At 42.9% G+C, this 18,614-nt stretch overlaps 1 protein-coding gene across 3 annotated transcripts in view; it reads right to left on the bottom strand.

Annotated features, from left to right (window-relative positions):
* The window catches only part of OXNAD1 (oxidoreductase NAD binding domain containing 1), a 40,983-nt gene that overhangs the window by 10,064 nt on the left and 12,305 nt on the right, over nt 1-18,614 (bottom strand). For all 3 annotated transcript variants that reach the window (XM_042903813.1, XM_042903814.1, XM_042903815.1), the window contains one exon: nt 7,426-7,532. In XM_042903813.1, coding sequence (XP_042759747.1) covers nt 7,426-7,532 — 107 coding nt within the window. The remainder of the gene's footprint in view (nt 1-7,425; nt 7,533-18,614) is intronic.

Raw genomic sequence — 18,614 nt, 5'->3', positions numbered from 1 at the left:
CTGCATCAGGCTCTGCGCTGACAACCTGGAGACTACTTGGGATTCTCTCTCTCTCTCTCTCTCTCTCTCTCTGCCCCTACCCTGTGCATGCTCTCTCTCTCAAAAATAAGCATTAAAAAAAAAATCAATTGTATTTCCATACACTAGCAGTTAGCAATCTAAATGTGAAATTAAGAAAAATAATTCTGGGGTGCCTGGGGAGCTCATTTGGTTAAGTGTCCGACTTCGGCTCAAGTCATGATTTCATGGTTCGTGAGTTCAAGCCCCACATCGGGCTCTGTGCTGACAGCTCAGAGTCTGGAGCCTATTTCAGATTCTGTGTCTCCCTCTCTCTCTGTCCCTACCCTGCTCATGCTCTCTCTTTTCTCAAAAATAAATAAACATTAAAAAATTTTTTTAAGAAAAATAATTCTATTTATAATAGCATAAAAAAGAATAAAACAACTGGGAATAAATTTAACAAAAAAAGTGTAAGCATTGCACACCATTGCACTACAAAACATTATGGGGAAAATTCAAAGAATATATAAATACAAGAAGACATCTAACATTCATGGATTGGAAGACTCGATAATGTTAAGATGGCAATACTCTCCAAATTGATCTACAGATTCAGTGTGTGCAATACCTATCAAAAACCCCAGCTGGTTTCTTTGCAGAAATTGGCAAGTTAATCATAAAATTAATGTGGAAATTCAAGGAATCCAGAATCATCAAAACAATCTGGAAAAAGAAGTACAAATTTGGAGGACTCATACCTTCTGATTTCAAAATTTACTATTAAGTTACAGAAATGAAGATACTGTAGTACTGGCATAAGGACAGGTACATAGATCAATGGTAAAGAATTGAAAGTCTAGAAGTGAACTCTTAAATATACGGTCAACTCACTTTTGACAAGAGATCAACACAATTCAATGGCAAAAGAATCGTCTTTTTAATGACTGGTGCTGGAACAACTGGATATCCGAAGAAGCTGGACCCTTACCTCACACCATATACAAAAATTAACTCAAAATGGGTCACAGGCTTAAAGGTAAGAGCAAAAATTATAAACTCTTAGAAGACTTACATAGGAATAACTCTTTGCGGCAATGGTTACTAAGATACGATACCAAACATTTTAAAGAAAAAATGATGAAACTAGACTGCAACAAAATTAAATACTTTGTGCTACAAATGATACTATCAAGTTAAAGGACAACACACAGAATGGGAGAAAATATTTTTAAATCATATGTCTGATAAGGGACTTTGACACAGAACACATAAAGAACTCTTAAAAATGGGCAAAGGATTGGTATAACATTTCTCCAAAGAAAATACATAAATGGCAAATAAGCACATAAAAAGATGCTCAGCATCATTAGTTATTAGGAAAATGCAAACCAAAATCACAAGAGCTATCACTTCACACTCACTAGGATCGATGGCTAATCAGAAAGACAATAGTATTAGAGAGGATCCTGAGAAACTGGGACCCTTACACACTACTGGTGGGGACGTAATATGGTGCAGCCACTTTGGAAAACACTTTGGCAGTGACTCAAAATGTCTGAGTTACCATATGACCAACAACTCCACTCTTAAATACCCACAAGAAATGAAAATATACGCCCAATCAAAAACATGCACATGAATATGCATGGCAGCATTACTGGTAATAGCCTAAAAGGGAAAACAATCTGAATTTTCATCAATTGATGAATGTATAAACAAAATGAGGTATATCCACAAGAGAATGAAGCACTGAGACATGCCACAACATAGATGAACATTAAAATCGTGTTAAGAGAAAGAAGCCAGCCACCAAAAAGACCACCTATTGTATAATTCCATTGATATGAAATACCCAGACTGGCAAATCCATAAAGACAGAAAGTAGAGCAGTTAAGCAGGTGAGGATGGGGAGTGAATGATAAGCAGTATGGGGTTTCTTTTGGGGATGATGAGAATGTTGTAAAATTTTGTTCTGTTGATGGCTGCACAGTTCTGTGAATGTAGTACAAACCACCGAATTGTACACTTTAAAGAGTACTTTTTTTAAGTTTATTCATTTATCTTGAGAGAGAGAGAGAGAGAGAGAGAGAGAGAGAGCGAGCTAGCATGTGCACATGCAAGCGGCAGGAGAGAAGAGACAGAATCCTAAGCAGGCTCCGCACTGTCAACGCCAAACCCAAAGTGGAGCTCGATCTCACAAACTGTGAGATTATGATCTGAGCCAAAATCAAGAGTCGGACATTTAACCAACTGAACCACCCAGGCACCTCTGAATTGTATACTTTAAATGGGTGAATTTTATGATATGTAGAGTATATCCCAATAAGCCAGTTTTTTAAAAGTGTAAAAAAAAAAAGAGCAACAAAAATTCTTTCACTGGCATTTGACAAATTAAAATGCTGATGTGAACTTCTAAGTTCCAAAAATCTTATGTTGTCTTTTCTTCTAACCATACTGCTATAGTCTAGAACTCTTCCAAGTTTTAAGCCTTAGATACTTCTGTGCCATAGAAAACCTTTTTTGGTGGGGCTTCTAGGCAATACAACAAAGCTAGTTACATACCAAGGAAAGAAAAATTTCTTAGAACCTGGAACCACAAAAAAATTCGCATCCCAATGTCTAGAAAACAAACATCTAATCTAGAAGTTTCTCAGCCCTCAAAGAGCAAAAGTATCATTATTCCCCCAGTTATTTCCCTACCAGTAGGCTTACATGAAAGGTACACTATGTTCTCTACTGATATGATCTATGACCTTAAAATATGTTCTCTTCTGATCTCTGGCCTTAAATATCCGGACATTTTTTATAATCTTTAAAAACCAGTTCTGGATTGGAAGTGCTCCAGAAAAAGTCCCTAGGCTATTTTTTTCTCTATTCACTTGATTCTTTCCCATCAATACTTTTATTTCCTCTTCATTTCAGGCAAGATATAAATCTAAAGATTGTAGTTAATATTTATTAATACAGTTGTTGCTTGCTTTCGGAGAAGAGGTTTAATAGTTATCTCCACAGCTTCCATGTTCAAAACAATAAGTAAATCAATGAGCTAGGTTTGCTGCTTCATCTCCTGAACTACAGCGCCCTCTGCTGCTCGATGTTGATACAGACCATTCTCTCAGGTGAATGACAGGGAATCCTCTAGTAACTTTGGAAACCAATCTTTTTAAAAAGGGACTCCTTCATTAAATGCTATACAATTCAAATGACATAAAAACTTTATCTGAATGGATTTAAGAGAATATGCACAATACATTATTTCATAAAACATGCCCTTTCCAAGATTAGCATTCTTGAAGCCAAGAGTTGAGGCACCTACTCTACTCTATATGAGTGAGTATAGAAGAACTGGGAGAAAGAGCCTAATTCTTTATGTAGTGAAGCCACATGTCCATATCCAACTGTGCACACCAGGCAGCCCTGTCCTGCCCACAGATGCAGCCCCAGTGCCCCGCACATACCTGGCATGCAAATTGTGACCAAATGGCAATGCTTCACCATGAGGTCCTAAAACTCTTTAGTCCTCAGCTTGAGTACTTGGAGCCCCTCCCTCATCCCTTGTGCAAACACCACAGACAGCACCTGCTTACCATGTACAGGCACTGTGGCCAGTGTTGGATGTAAAGATGCAAGTATGTCTTGATTCCTGCCCTCAATAAACTCACCCTAATGGGAGGAAAATCAACAGATAAACATAATTACATGGGCTATGAGAAAATCTGCTTGGGAGAGATAAAATGCTCATCATTTAAGGCCTGTCTGGAAGTACCTGCACTTAGCATAGATTTCTTCTTAGCTCCAATATACGTGATCTTGTTTTTATCAGGAAAATACTAATAAAGCCACTATTTTATTTTTTAAAACTCTGTTTGGCGGGAGGTGGGGGTGGGGGCGCGTAATGGAAGAAGTAGTCAATTCTACCAGGGGTGGACAGATTAACAAAGACTTCAGAGGAGTCTTAAAAGACACACAGCACTCACCAGACAAGCGTGGGCAAAGACACAGTCTGAACAATGACACCAAGGAGTGGAGCACTTTCTATGTGTGGTCATGTAAGAGTCAGGGCTGCCAACACTGCCATTTAGGTTCTATACTGTCTACAAGGCAGCAGCCCTGCTAGAGGGGTGGGGTGTAGTCTTATTTCTCTAACTTCACTCCTCTCATCTGTTTCTTCTTGGTGTCCGTGTCCTTCACTTAGTCACTTTCAAGCATGAAAACTTTTGTTACCTTATATGAAGTCACAGACACGTTTCTCTTTCCTAAAATGCTTTGGCCTTGCTTTCCCTTGGTCCTTGCAAGCCCACGCATGGAACGAGTACTGACTGTGGCAGGAGGGGCATCATCATAGTGGAGATGCACACTTACCTACTCCTACTTGGCCTGCTGCTCTATCGAACAACAGCAGGGAAACCAGCCAGGGAACAAAGAATTGGAATCTGTCCCCTGGGCCTCACCAACACAGATAGACAATCTAACTGACTGAGTGAAACACTGGCTATAACAAAAAGCAAAAACAAACTAATAAAGTTAAACATTAGGCATTGTATTAAACACCTGACATCCCAAGACATAGGAATATTACTATTCCCTCTTTAAAGACATGGAAACTGAAGCCCAGAGAAAGAAGAAACTACCCACATCACAGAGCTAGAAAAGCCAGCATGTGAATCACGTGGTCTCCAGAGCAGTAGGCATGTGACGCTTCGATACAGCCTCCCTCAGAGGACGGACCCGGCCCACAGCAGTGAGTGCCACAAGGAACACTGACTCTGCCAACTTCAGGCACTCACACATGATACGGAGACCGTTGGTGGCACACTCCAGCCCCAAGAGAGAATCCCCATCTTTCTACCATCAGGAAGGAGGGCTTTTGAGAAGGTCAAGAATGGGACTCACCTAGCTACTAGGCAGTAGATCTACTAGTGACAGAAGCCTAAAAGGTTTAGTCCTGCTCCGGTGAGCAATGGTTTTGAGGGAGTGCCCTCTTTTGGCCTTTCTCTTTAGATTGGATTACTTGAGTTCTTGGAACTGGTTTCCCAAAAGGAATTAGTCCCCTCTGGAAAGTCCAACAAGAACACAGTGTAACACAGAAGAGCCCCAGAGGCTGATCTCTGGCCTACGTTAAAGTGTCTACCTGGAGACCTGTGCCCAAAGCTCCAGAGCATTCATTTATTTATTTAAAGGCAGGTCTAGAGCGTCCCTGTTTGGCAGGTATCAGAGGAGGCCAGTGGTCAAGAATTCAGAGACGTGGGATCGATCGTGACCCAATCTCTGACCCCAAAGATAAGCCCAGGGGCAATCCTCTACCTTATCTCTAGCAGTACTCCACTCTGATAATCCTAACTACATAGACTGCATGGCAGCCACGCCCACACTCCCTCTCTCCTAGATCCTTGGCCTCTTCCCCAAAATGCCACATGGAGGTTACTACCGAGCTGCTGATCTAAGAGAGCACAGAGCATGTGCCATCCCAGCAACAGCACCGAAGACACAGGCATCACCAACCTAAGCAAATGGCCCTTCTGTAACCAAGAAATAAAATACCCAAAGAAACTTACAACCTCCAGAACCATACAATAAGTCAGTAGTAAGGGAGAAATGTTTTATTTTATTTTTTAATTGTTTTTAATGTTTGTTTATTTTTGAGAGAGAGAGTGCAAGCCGGGGAGGGGCAGAGAGAGAGGGAGACACAGAATCCAAAGCAGGCTCCAGGGTCTGAGCTATCAGCCCAGAGCCTGACACGGGGCTCGACCTCACAAACTATAAGATCATGACCTGGGCCGAAGTCGGACGCTCAACCGACTGAGCCACCCGGATGCCCCAAGGGAGCAATCGAAGGTTCAGATGATGCGAATGAGTGCTGATGGCCCCGTGACAGGGAAAGATCAATACTAAAGAGTCGGAGATGACCACCCCTATGTCTGTCCTCTGAAACAGGAGTCTGTCTGGGCACATTCTAAAACCAATTCTGACATCAGTGAGATTACCAAATCCATTCATTGGTATGGGACACAGAACCCCAAACTTGAAAGATTTTATCTTGAGGATCACAAGGGAATCCTATTTCTACACATATCACTAGGGAATGATGGTATTTTTCTTATCAGGTGACTACAGTTGCAAGTGCTAATACATGTGCAGGTCCGTCAAGGTCGCAGCATTACAAACCAACGTACAGGCTTCTCTAATCGGGAGTCTTGGTGCAATTCGGTGTTGAAGACACAGAGACAATGCTGTGCGCAGGACCCAAACACTTCCACGGAAAGGGGAATATGGAAAAACAGATCATCACAATTAAAGTCTCCACTTTTCAATGTAATAACTGCTTAACTATTTTTGAAGGGTAAAAATGTTGCCCGCCCCCCTAAAACAGCCCAAATGCATTTAATATGCATCACCGAACATGTGCTAAGATTGCAGTAAATTGCCTCACAAACGCAAATTATGGCAATCAGCATCTTGTTTTCTAGTTCTAAATTCAAAGGCAAACTATGAACACAAGACTGCTAACTCTTGCTATTAGCACACTTGCTATTATCACACATCCTCCTTCTAACAAAACCACATTTCCAGATGGACTGCCAAAATTAGTCAAGTGACTCCTAAGAAAGACTACCAAGATTGACATGCCAGAAATTCACTTGGAAATGAATGCTTTATTTAAATAAAGGAAACATACACCCAAACACACCTTTCCTAAGGAAATACAAGTTGCTTTATTTACAATTCAACTTGAATTGCAACTCAGGGAGGCCATTCACAGGAACGGTGGGACAGCTGGGCTGTCCACCCTGTCTGTATTCTGACTGGTCCTTGGTGTCAAATCGGACAGAATCAGGAGTGTGATGCAGGCTGGGCCTGGTTGGGGGATCCTGGTAATAAATTCAGCAAAATACTTAAACTCAACTCAGACAAGTGATACGGGAATTCAGTCAAGAAGGTGGTCAGCTCTGTGACATAACCGGGTATTCTCCTTTTCAGACTGCTGTGTTTACTCTGTATTTGACACAAAGGCTAATTTTTTAAAATGTATCAATCTCCAGCAACAAATAACTCAAGCAGATTAGATTATTCCAGTGCATTCTATTATAGCGACCATTCCTGAAGAGCATAATTATCAGAGATGTCGGGTCCCTGGCTCAGAACTAACTGCTTTGTTTCAATCTACAAAACTCAAGGCAGCAATTTTCATACATGACTGAGAAGGTCAAGGGCTCAAAACCAAGGTGAGCTCCGAGGCAAGGAAATGAATCAGATTCTCTCTCCGTGCCCAAAGGAGGCTCCCCCTGAATGGGGATGGTCTAGAATTCCTACTCCTCAGGAGAAACAGCCAGCCAATGTAGTCCTTTCCAGAAGAAAAACTAAGCCCTGCTATTTGATGGCAACTCCTTGAACACAAAACACCAAGGAAAGAGAGAAGCCACTTACCACTGGCCAGCTTTAAAAGAAAAATCTTTATCAGCAACGAGCAGGTGGAGCCTTTTCACTGATGGCGACTCAGCAGCAGCCCCACAAACCTTAGCGGCCGACACGACCTAGAGACAAAAGATGAACTGTGGCTGAGGTTAGTGTGTACACACGTGAGGAACAAACTATGGCTTTCTGGTAACTAAGGTTTCTTGAAATCTACAAAGATGTGGTTTTTGTAAACTGCAAAACAAGGGAAAGAGCACTTTGCTTTAAAATGCTGCCTACCACCAGGTCAACAAATTTTAGTTATCTTATTTTTGAGAGATTTGCATTCAAACTATTCAAATTTTATTCTGCATATAAAAATCATCTCTCTTTCTTTTTTTTTTAAAGTTTATTATTTTGAGACAGAGAGAGGACACAGTGGGGGAGGAGCAGAGAGAGAGGGGGAGAGAGAGAGAATCCCAAGCAGGTTCCACACTCCAAGCTGAGCCTGACACAGGGCTCAATCTCACAACTCTGAGATCATGACCTGAGCCGAAATCAAGAGGTGGGAGCTTGGCCGATTGAGCCACCCAGGGGCCCCACAAATTCAGCAGAATACAGATCTCGCGGTCCGTGGGTTCGAGCCCCGTGTCGGGCTCTGTGCTGACAGCTCAGAGCCTGGAGCCTGTTTCAGATTCTGTGTCTCCCTCTTTCTCTCACCCTCCCCTGTTCATGCTCTCTCTCTGTCTCAAAAATAAATAAATGTTCAAAAAAAAAATTTTAAATGTTTATTTTTGAGAGAGAGTGGGGGAGAGGCAAAGAGAGAGGGAGACAGAGGATCCGAAGCAGGCTCTGCGCTAATAACACAGAGGCCAATGCAGGGCTTGAACTTGCAAACTGCGAGATCATGACCTGAAGTCAGGTGCTTAACCGACTGAGCCACCCACACATTTCAAAATCATCTCTTAAAGGGGCTGTTTAACAAGTGTTTACTTGTTGAGTGTCTAGTATATTCCATGCACCAGGCTGGATAATCTGGAAAGAGCTTGGGGAACTGGAACCCTGTGAACCATCTGCCTGGTGTCTAAATTCTCGGTCAGACAACATACACAAAGTGAAACCCACTGTCAGCTACGAGCCTATGTTTGTTCTGAGCCTGTAAGAAGTCCATGACAAGCTAATTTCAGAAATTACAAGCACTTAGCAACTTATTTTTAGCAATTTCACAGAGTCTGTTGAATCTAATAATAGACAACAAATTGGGTTTGTATTCCCTATGATTTGTAATTTATTTTTTCTAATTCACTGTTGATATTTGCCAAAATATAAACAGTCCACAGCCTTAGGACAATATCAAAAATAGCTCCTCGCTACAGATAGTTTGAGAAGCACTATCCTAAACAACGTATCTGGTTTCTAGAAAATTCTAAGGTCTGAGCCAGGCACTCCTCAGTGTCATCCACACCTCAGCAGCTCTTGAGTTCAAAATGCCTCTGCTTCCTTCATTCTTTGTTTCTTCCACCTTTGGGTTTTTCTTCCTCCTGAAATCTGAGACATCTTCACATGACATCTTCAGAACATCTTGTCACAAAAAAGACAACATGGCTCTTTCCTCAACCTCCTACTGCCATTCAACTCCACTTCTGGAAGCAAATCAAAGCAGTAGCAGGTGACCAAAATACAGTCATTCTCCTTGGATGGTGTTAGTTTCACAGCTCCACTAAAGGGTGCCTTGGAAAGCTGTCAAGGTCAATGAACCTCACACCCTAACACTGCTCCCCCTCAACCCCTTTCTCCCATAGGACTAGGTTTAATCAAATTACCAGTGGGAAGCAATTCTTAAAAACCCACTGCAAAATTCTCCAGATGGATGGTGGTCCCGCTCACCGACTCAAAATATCTCTGAAAATGTCTTATCTTTCTCCTGCTCCCATAAAATCTCTTGCCTCTCTTCCTCTGGATTTTTGCCAGTCCTCCTTCTCCCCTCCCTGAGAGCAAGTAGGTCAGTTTCCACACTGACCATCTCCCCGAGTTTCTGATCCTAGTCTTGCCCATCCTCTCCGAACCTGTGCTCCCCCACTCCCACCAGCCCCTTCCTTCAGGGCCACAGTTCCTCTCTCTAGACCTCCTGTTCATCAGGCAGGACACCTAACGCCGTCTGCCTTCCAAAATAAAAGGAAGCAGCATAGTGTGGCTGCTAACAGCACATGTTCTGTAACCACACTGCCGGGTATATAATCCCGGCCCCAGCACGCACTTACCAACCGTGTGACCCTGAGCACATTACCCAGCCCCTCTCGGTTATAAAATAAGGTCAACAACACCTGTACCTCAGAGCTGCTGGTGATTAAATGAGATCATACGTGCAAAGCACTTATAATGCTGCTGGTTCATAATAAGTACTCATTAAGTGTCTGTTACAACGTATCTCACGGCATTCATTATAATTAGCTTACTAGTATTTATTTATTACATTATACATTACATTTTATTCTCTCATTATTGTTATATATACCACCATACCAGTGCTTTCCATGTAGGACCTTGCAGAATGAGCACTACACACCCCCAGGGGGCCTATTCTCATAGAGGACGAGAAGAACCTGTAAAGTACAGTGGCCTTTGTACCCCGTCCTATCTATTTGCTAGAACAAACTTAAAAAGCCATAGTGGGGGCACTTGGGTGGCTAAGTCAGTTAAGCATCCGACTCTTGATTTCAGAGTGGGTCATGATCTCATGGTTTGTGGGTTCAGGCCCCACAGCTCGCTGTCTCTCTCTCTCTCAAAATAAATAAGCTTTAAAAAAGCCTTATTGTCTTCAAGCAACTTTAGAAATTTGGCCTTTAATCTCTGCCTCTGATACTTCCTTATCTGACAGAATCTTCTGAGGCGCTCGGTAAACACAGGTAACTCAGCTTCTGTTCTCTAGCAGCAGGTTCTAATGATGTCTGCCTGAACAAATGAACTCAAATGTCCAGGCTCAGTTCTTGCCCTCTCTGAGCTCTATGATTTTGACACTTTTTAAATTTTTTTTTTTTTAATGTGCTACTTATTTTTGAGAGAGAGAGAGAGAGACAGAGTATGAGTGGGGGAGGGACAGAGAGAGAGGGAGACACAGAGTGTGAGGCAGGCTCCAGCCTCAGAGCTGTCAGCAGAGAGCCCGATGCGGGGCTCGAACTGGTGAACCACAAGATCATGACCTGAGCCACCCAGACGCCCCTGATTTTGATACTTTTTACTTCCCTTCCATCCTGAAACATTCTTCTGCCTGGGATAGCTGACATTGAACTCTTCTACAGGGTCCCCTCCTGCCTCTCCAACCCGGTCCTTGCTCCTTTACCTTTCTTCCTTGCCCTTCCCCACTGGGCACTCTGTCTAAACTGCCTCACTCCCACCCCCTCTCCTATCTCTCGGCCAAGGCTGTCAGCCATTCCCAAAGCTACTAACCCCCACCCCAACTCCTCATTACTTTGCTGGCAATCAGGCCCACATCTACACTCCCCTGTGAGTAACAGCAGCCAATGTCTGAGGGGCATTTATCTCAGATGTATTCCAGGTACAGGCTTAGATGTCTCATGTACACCAATTCATTCAGTCAATATGAATAATCATATTATATCCCAACAGATGGTGTTCTTACCCTCTATTCTGTACATAAGGAAACAGAAAGGTGTAGCAGCTTGCTCAGGATCAGTCAGGAGTGGCCGAGTCTGGCTTCAAACCTAGCTGTGCTTGGCCCTTCATCACTTGTTAGTCCCATCCCAAGCGTAAACTCACTTATGTGTCCAACTAAATCTACAATATTCATCCCTTCTACAGGCATTTCTTGAGCATGTGCTGCCTGGCACTGAAGAGGCAGATGGAGAAAGCGGCTTCTGCCCTCAGGGCACCCTACAGAATGGCTGCTTTCCATCATCAGGATTTCTAGTCAGGGCTCATCTTGGATGCAAGAGAGTCAAATCCATTTTCAACTGGTACACACATATGCACACACATATGCACACACACACACACACACACACACACACACACACACACACAGAATCTTTGACTCTCTTCTAGGTGTTCTGTCCCTACCATGAATAAGTTCCATGAATTCAGCTCATGTCTTTTCCTCCCTGTGCTCACTCACCAGCATCCTCAGCCAAGAATTTCTTCTCACGTGAACTGCTGCCTTAGACTCCTTCCTGTCTCTCTCAAAGCAGCCAACAGGTAAATACTGCTAATATTCTGACCTCACCAAGTTATTCTCCACCTCAAAAACCTTCATGGGCTAAGACTCAACTCAAAAAAAAAAAAAAAAAATGCTAAAAGGCCTTTGTAGCTTAAGCCCTCCTCTATCCCTATGCTAGTGTTTACCAGCCAAACTGGATAATTCGCTGGTCCCCAAAGGCACCTGACATTTGCCTGCCTCCCCAAAGCCTGCCTGAGTCATTGGGCAGGCACCTCTCAGTTCTGTCAACCTCCTGCCCACCTTTCCAGGCCCTGCTCAAAGCCTAACCCCTGTCTGAGGTTTTCCTGTTTTTCCCCAGCCTCTCAACTCTACCAATAAAATGTTTCCATCTTCTTATCACACTTTGCACATATTGATGTAACTGTAAGAACTCATGAACACGTCTCTTCCATCACACAAGACCACAAGCCTCCTGAGGTCAGGTGTAGGGTAGAATCTATACCTGATACTCCCTAGATCAAGCACAGGGCCCAACACATAGTAAGACTCAGCAACTATTTGCAGAATACATGAAAACTCTAACTTAAAGTCACTTAAAATTGGTTTCCTGAACAAAAACTAGTAGAAGTTCAGGGGCCTTTTGTTGTTTAAAAAGAAAAGGGACGAAGGGGGCAGGGGTAACCACTATAGAAAAATCGAGATTCATGTTTAAAACTGTGAGAGAGGTAAGGGAAGACAGGGATTTCTTCACTAGAACAAGGACTCTTCCTTTGTTTGCCACACAATTTCAAATATCTTATTACAAAAACAACTATTAGGAATCACCACAGGACTCCCCATTACAGTACTTTGCTCATTTTTTTTTCAGATTTACCAAAAAAATGTTTATTTTATAAACATTATTTTCTTTTAATATTATAATCTGTAAAAACATAGCCAAGAGCTAGATTCTTTCCATTTAACTGGCATCTATCAGATTCACTGATAAAACAAGACAATATATAAGCTTGAAACACACTCTAAAGAGTCACCTGGTGGCAGGGAAACCAACGTTCATAATCAAGGGCAGAGGCAGGTGGGTGTGTACTGAATTTCAGCTGCAAGGTGAGCATGCCTCACAGTCAAATGCTAGAATGTACAAAATGAAATCACCACTAACTTGCTAATGTTCAAATATAAAATTCAGTGAAGAAAGGAAAGAAGTTATACTTTCTACTGAAAGGTCCTGTTTTCATGTAGATAGTCTCTATGACCAAAAATGTTCCCAGATGCTTTATGTCTGTTGCAATTAATACAAACAGTAATACACCTGTTGCTATTAGTCCTAATAATCTGGGCAAAACTGCTGTATCTGGTCACACAAAATACATTGCACGATTCGTGATTTTTTAAAGATGTGCCTTCCTATTAACACTTTATTTTATTCAACTAATGCGAATCCACATACTTTATAAAGATTTCTAGTAATGCAGATTAAAAACATTAGCAATATCTTTTTGAAAGCCACATCTTTATTTTACTCTGAAGCTAGTTTCATATAATTAAGGACTATAATCATGGCCTGTGTTATACACAGCTTTCTCTACTTTTATGAGTAAGCAAAACATGATGGGGAAACTATATGTTTTAACATTTGTACTTGTTCTCATGCTTAATGGATCAAAAGGTTTCACAACTAAGGGCTCAACTAGCCATGTTCTAAGTTAAAACACATGGCAGGAAATGAAGTTTTCCATAAAATAATATTTAGACTCTTCTACTGTTCAATAAAATAACAATGCATTTGCCAACTTTTACTAGCACACATTTCTAATGGTTTGACGGGGTCAGCATCTAAAAGGAAATTCCATCATACTGATTTTAAAAACTGGTTTTATGTAGGATATTTTAATGTTATTGCTGCTGCAAAAGTCTCTGCGCAGGAAATAGGTCTTTCTGTGGGAAACCTGACTGGCTTCCTCTGTTTACTCCCATTCATTCGTTTGCTGGCTTAAAAATTTAGACAAAGCCAGGATTAGAGATAACTTTAAACAAAAATACAGTTAGGGCATAGAGAATTTCAGAGTCAAAGGAAAATTCAGTCATTATTCAAAATAGAACATCATTTTGGGGTGTCTGGGTGGCTCAGTTGGTTAAGCGTCCGACTCTTGATTTCAGCTCAGGTCATGATCTCACAGGTTCATGAGACTGAGCCCCATGTCAGGCCTTGTCCTGACAGCATGCAGCCTGCTTGGGATTCTCTCTTTCTCTTTCTCAAAATAAATAAACATGAAAAAAATAGTACATCACTTCACACATGAGGAGATCAAGGTCCAGAGAAATTACTTAAATTGTGGCAGAAAACCAATCTGATGAATAGGAATCTAACTAGAAGAAAGCGGTTTTACTGAAGGGATTTGCTGAAAAGGAAAGATCACAAATTTCTGTCAAGTGACAACTTCTGTCAACACCAGGTCCCGGCATGACAAATGGACTCTCCCTGCTCCCACCAAAGGCTACCCTGTCCACTTGGGCTGAGTTTCCTCTCTGCCTTCTCCAGCATACATCACCCCCTTTGGCCCTCTCTGTTAGACACACGCGAGCACTCGCATCTTCCACCTCACATCAGCTGCCAACACCTGTGTGTAACTTACCATCTGCCAGGCACTTCACATACACTCATTCATTCATTCTTCACAACAACCCTAGTCAGCAGGTATTATTATCATCATTCCCATTTTACATATGAGAAAACTGAGCTCCCAGGGCTCATAAGTGGCAAAACAGAGATTCAAATCCAGACACCTGGCCACTGTGCTTTGCTGCTTCTCAAAATATAAACAAAACAATCCTCTCCCTTAATCCAACTGTCTCGTCATTGATCTGTTCCTATTCACATAAAACATTTTCAAAAATTATATATGGCCCTGGCTCCAATTTCTTAGCTCCCATTCTCTCTTCAGCACAGTCTAGTCAGGCTTTCACTCTCAGCAATGTATTACCAGTCATTCTGGTCACCAACCATCCATTTTGCTAAATCCAGTGACATCTCTCAGCAGAGTTCAGCACAGTTGGCCACTCCGCCTTTGAAACACTTTCTCCTGGGTTCACCAACACCCTGCTGATTTCCCTCAGGCCTCGCTGGCCCTTTCCTCTTCTGCTTCACCTCTAAATGTTGACACACCCCAGGGCTGAGTTCCAGGCCTTCTTCCCCCACTCTCTACATGGCTTACAACCTATTATTTCCAGCAGTGAACTCCAAACTCACATACCCAACTGCTGATTTCAATTTCCATTTCAAACAACACATCCAACACAAAACTCTTTTATCTCCCCAAGTTTCTTCCTTTGTATTATTATGGAAAACTTAAACATATACAAAACTAATAGAAATAGTACAATGAATCTCCATTATAAACATGACCCACATTCAACAGTCGATAGAAGGTGATAAAACTCAAGGCTAATCTTGTCTTATCTGTAACTCTACCCACATTCCACCCTCCCACCTCAGATTATTCCAAAATCAAGCACTTTATTTCCCTTCCTGCAACTTGTCCTTCTCCATCATTATCTACCTGGATTATTCAAATCCCAAAGCTAGATATCTCTTGGTTTCTTCTCCTCTTACTAACTGCACCCAGCCCCCAACGCAAATCTGTGAATGCCATCAGCCCTACCCCTGTTAGATCCGCCCACTGTTCTCCATCCCTATCACCCTACTCTAAGCCACCATCACCTCTCCTGGGACTGTGTCAATAGCTTCCAACTGGTGTCAAACCACAACAAAAGCCCAGTGTCCTACCAGGCAAATAGATGGCCCATTTAAAATATAAATCATATGTCATTTCCCTGCTTAAAACCTTCCATCTCCCTGCACCCCGCCCCTCCCCGCCCCGGGGCATCTGAGTGGCTCAGTCAGCTGAACATCTGACTCTTCATTTCTGCTCAGGTCATGATCCCAGGGTCCTGGGATCGAGCCCCAAGTTGGGCTCCACACTGAGCGTAGTGCCTACTTAAGATTTTCTCTCTCCCTCTGCCTCTCTCCCCAACTTGTACTCTCTCTCTCCCTCTAAAATAAATAAAATAAAATTTCCATCCCCTTTAGAATAAAATCCCAACTCCCTGCACAAGGCCATAATAGTTTATACAACCTGGGCCCTGCCTACCTCTCATCCTACTACCTTCCTCTGAACATCTCAAGCTAGTCCTGCCTCAAGGCCTGGCTCTTGTCTGTTCCTCTGCCAGAGATGCTGTGCACGTGGCTGGCTCTTTTCCTCTTGTCTTGGTTCCAATGTTACACACCAATTTAAAACAGCACCCCCGTCCCCAGCCATTCTTGCCTCCCATGACAAAATTACCCTGTTTTATTACTTTAAGGATATATCACATCCGACATTCTCTGGCTTATCTGCACCAGAATGAAGCTCCACAGACAGCAGGGGCTTTGCCTGCTTCATGCACTGTTGTATTTCCTGCCCCTAGAACAGGGCTGGGCACACAGCAGGCACTCAAAACATGTCTGCTGGACCTAAAATAAAATCTATTTCAGCTGATTGGATAATAACAATGGCATAATGGAATAACGGAAATAATGGCGAGTAATGGAAAAGAGCCTTGCCTTTTAGATGACTTAATTTATTGAGCAGAAGTGTGTCAGTGAAGAGCACTGACACTGTACATTTTAGACATTAACCAGCTCTAGGCATAGCTAAAAAGTAGCAATACAGGCAGTGCCTACAGAACACATTGCATCGCCACTTCATCTCTTGAGGTGGAGTGCGTCACCATCCCGACTTGACAAAGTGACCCATCCAGGGCAGTGCAGGTAATCGACCACAGAGGTGGGATTCACACTTGTTTGCTCTACTCAACAAATGTGTAATGAGTGCCTATTCCATCAGCGCTGTGCTGGATACTGTGGCTCCAACACTGCTAAGCTGGGCCTTCCTCCAAGGAGCCTCTGTCTTTGCAGGTTTCCACTCACAGAGTGAGTCGTGCACCCTGACGAGCCACAGGCCTACTGCCGGGGCCATCAGACTAGAGCTCCCTGGGAGTTTCACCAAAAGACTAGAGCCCAGGTCCCCTATAAGCCACACAGCTACCTCTCAGCTGCGGATGCCTGAGGTTTCACCCCACCATGCTCTGCCGTCAGAACTGACAGCGTGGTAGGGCTGGAATGCCAACTACTGCTCATCCTAGGCTGGATAATCTGTACGAGAGTCTCTATCAGACTCTGACAAGCACAGCAAATTAGGTGCCCAATGGTTAGAAACACTGCATATTAAAGAGATGCCGGGGCGCCTGGGTGGCTCAGTCGGTTAAGCGGCCGACTTCGACTCAGGTCACGATCTTGTGGTCCGTGAGTTCGAGCCCTGCGTCGGGCTCTGGGCTGACTGCTCAGAGCCTGGAGCCTGTTTCAGATTCTGTGTCTCCCTCTCTCTCTGCCCCTCCCCTGTTCATGCTCTGTCTCTGTCTCAAAAATAAATAAAAGTTAAAAAAAAAAAATTAAAGAAAAAAAAAAAAAAAGAGATGCCTACTCCCATGCCCCCAAGTTGAAGAAGGCCATTCCACCAGACGCTCTTCCCAAAACGTGTAGCTGATGACTAGCAGAGAATTGGAAGGGTTAAACTGAGGACACGGTCCAGATCTTCAGCTAAGCAGCCCATCGCACCCAAACCCAACCCTCAGCAAAATCACAAGTCAAGCAGACTATCAACGCTCAGTAATCAACACAGGGACCATAGGACCCCCAAAGGTCTCTGTGCCAGGAGCCCAGCCATTTGACTTTATTAACTAACCACTGTGTCAGCCCCAATCTCTCCTTTCTTATATCCAGTAACACTTAAGTCAAGTTTTAATTTGGAACAGAGATGAGGAGATGTGAAATTTATCTTCCATTGTGTGGCTCAGTCAAACTTTGTCTGAACCAAGTGCCACATTTTTTTGCTGTCATAGAAAGAAAAAACAGTTTGATTATCAAAGGTCTGAGTTCAGAGACTGAGTCCTTCATTTACTTAAGCCAGTCCTTTAAATGTAGGCCTACAATGTCATTTTCATCCAAAACGGGGCAGTTGTGAGAGTGAAACAGGATGCTGGCCCAGGCAAATCAAGAATCAGGGTCATCACATCGAAGTCTCTGAAGTCTTAATTTCCTCACCTGTGCAGGTAATGGGGGCAAGGATCCCTTCACCTCCCTCCCGGGGTGGTTGGTGAGAATCAAGCAGCAACCTGATATAATCGAGTGCTTTGTCAACAAAAGGGTAATGACACACATAAGCATTTTTGGATAAGGCTTACACTTCTAAAAGAAGCAAACTAGTACAATTACAAAAGGATTCGTGGTTTTTCCACAATCAATTAGGTGCATAGAATCAGTCTCTTCTGAGCACAGTCCCACTAAGAATCTGAGGTGAAGGGCTTTATGTATCGTGCTCGGGGCCACAACCCCAAAACCTAGTCTAGTGTCTTGCATATTACCAAATAAGTGCATAAGAATTCGTGATTTTAAAAATTCTTTCCTTACCAAACTCTCCCATCAAATTGATAGACAGTCCCTCTTGCTCAGTAAGCCAGCCTTCTAGAGGCCAAGCATGGAGTGACCCTCCAGTGAAATCTTAGTCACGCCTCTACAATCCTTACTGCATTACAAAATCTTACTCTTATCTCCTTGACATTTCCAAGGTTACCCAGGCTGCTTATTCTTTGATCCTTAAGAAAAGACTGTGCACTTGAACACAAACAGTCAAATGTCATCTAATTCAGACCTCAGCTTCCTGCATCAGCATGACCTCAGGCTGGTTACATTTACAGCCTTAGATAAGAAGCATTAACATCATAATACGGTCATTCAATAAGTTCTTTGCAGGGAACTCAAGGCCCAAGAAGGAAAAAACATTTCTGGGTGGGTGAGTGCTCCATTCTTTGCCCACTCCAGGAGGGGCAGCAGGGTCCTTTGGCCCAGGAGTCAGAGACGGGGCTCAATTCCCCTCTGGTCCAGGGAGCCGCCCCTAGCGTATCTCCTAGGCTCCACTTCCTCTTTCATCCAATGCAGATGCTATCCTGTTCT

The sequence above is a fragment of the Panthera leo genome, chromosome C2 (genome assembly GCF_018350215.1).
Source record: "Panthera leo isolate Ple1 chromosome C2, P.leo_Ple1_pat1.1, whole genome shotgun sequence".
Classification (NCBI taxonomy): domain Eukaryota; kingdom Metazoa; phylum Chordata; class Mammalia; order Carnivora; family Felidae; genus Panthera; species Panthera leo.
Note: the sequence above shows the minus strand (reverse complement) of the source record. Positions and strands in the feature narration are given on the sequence as shown.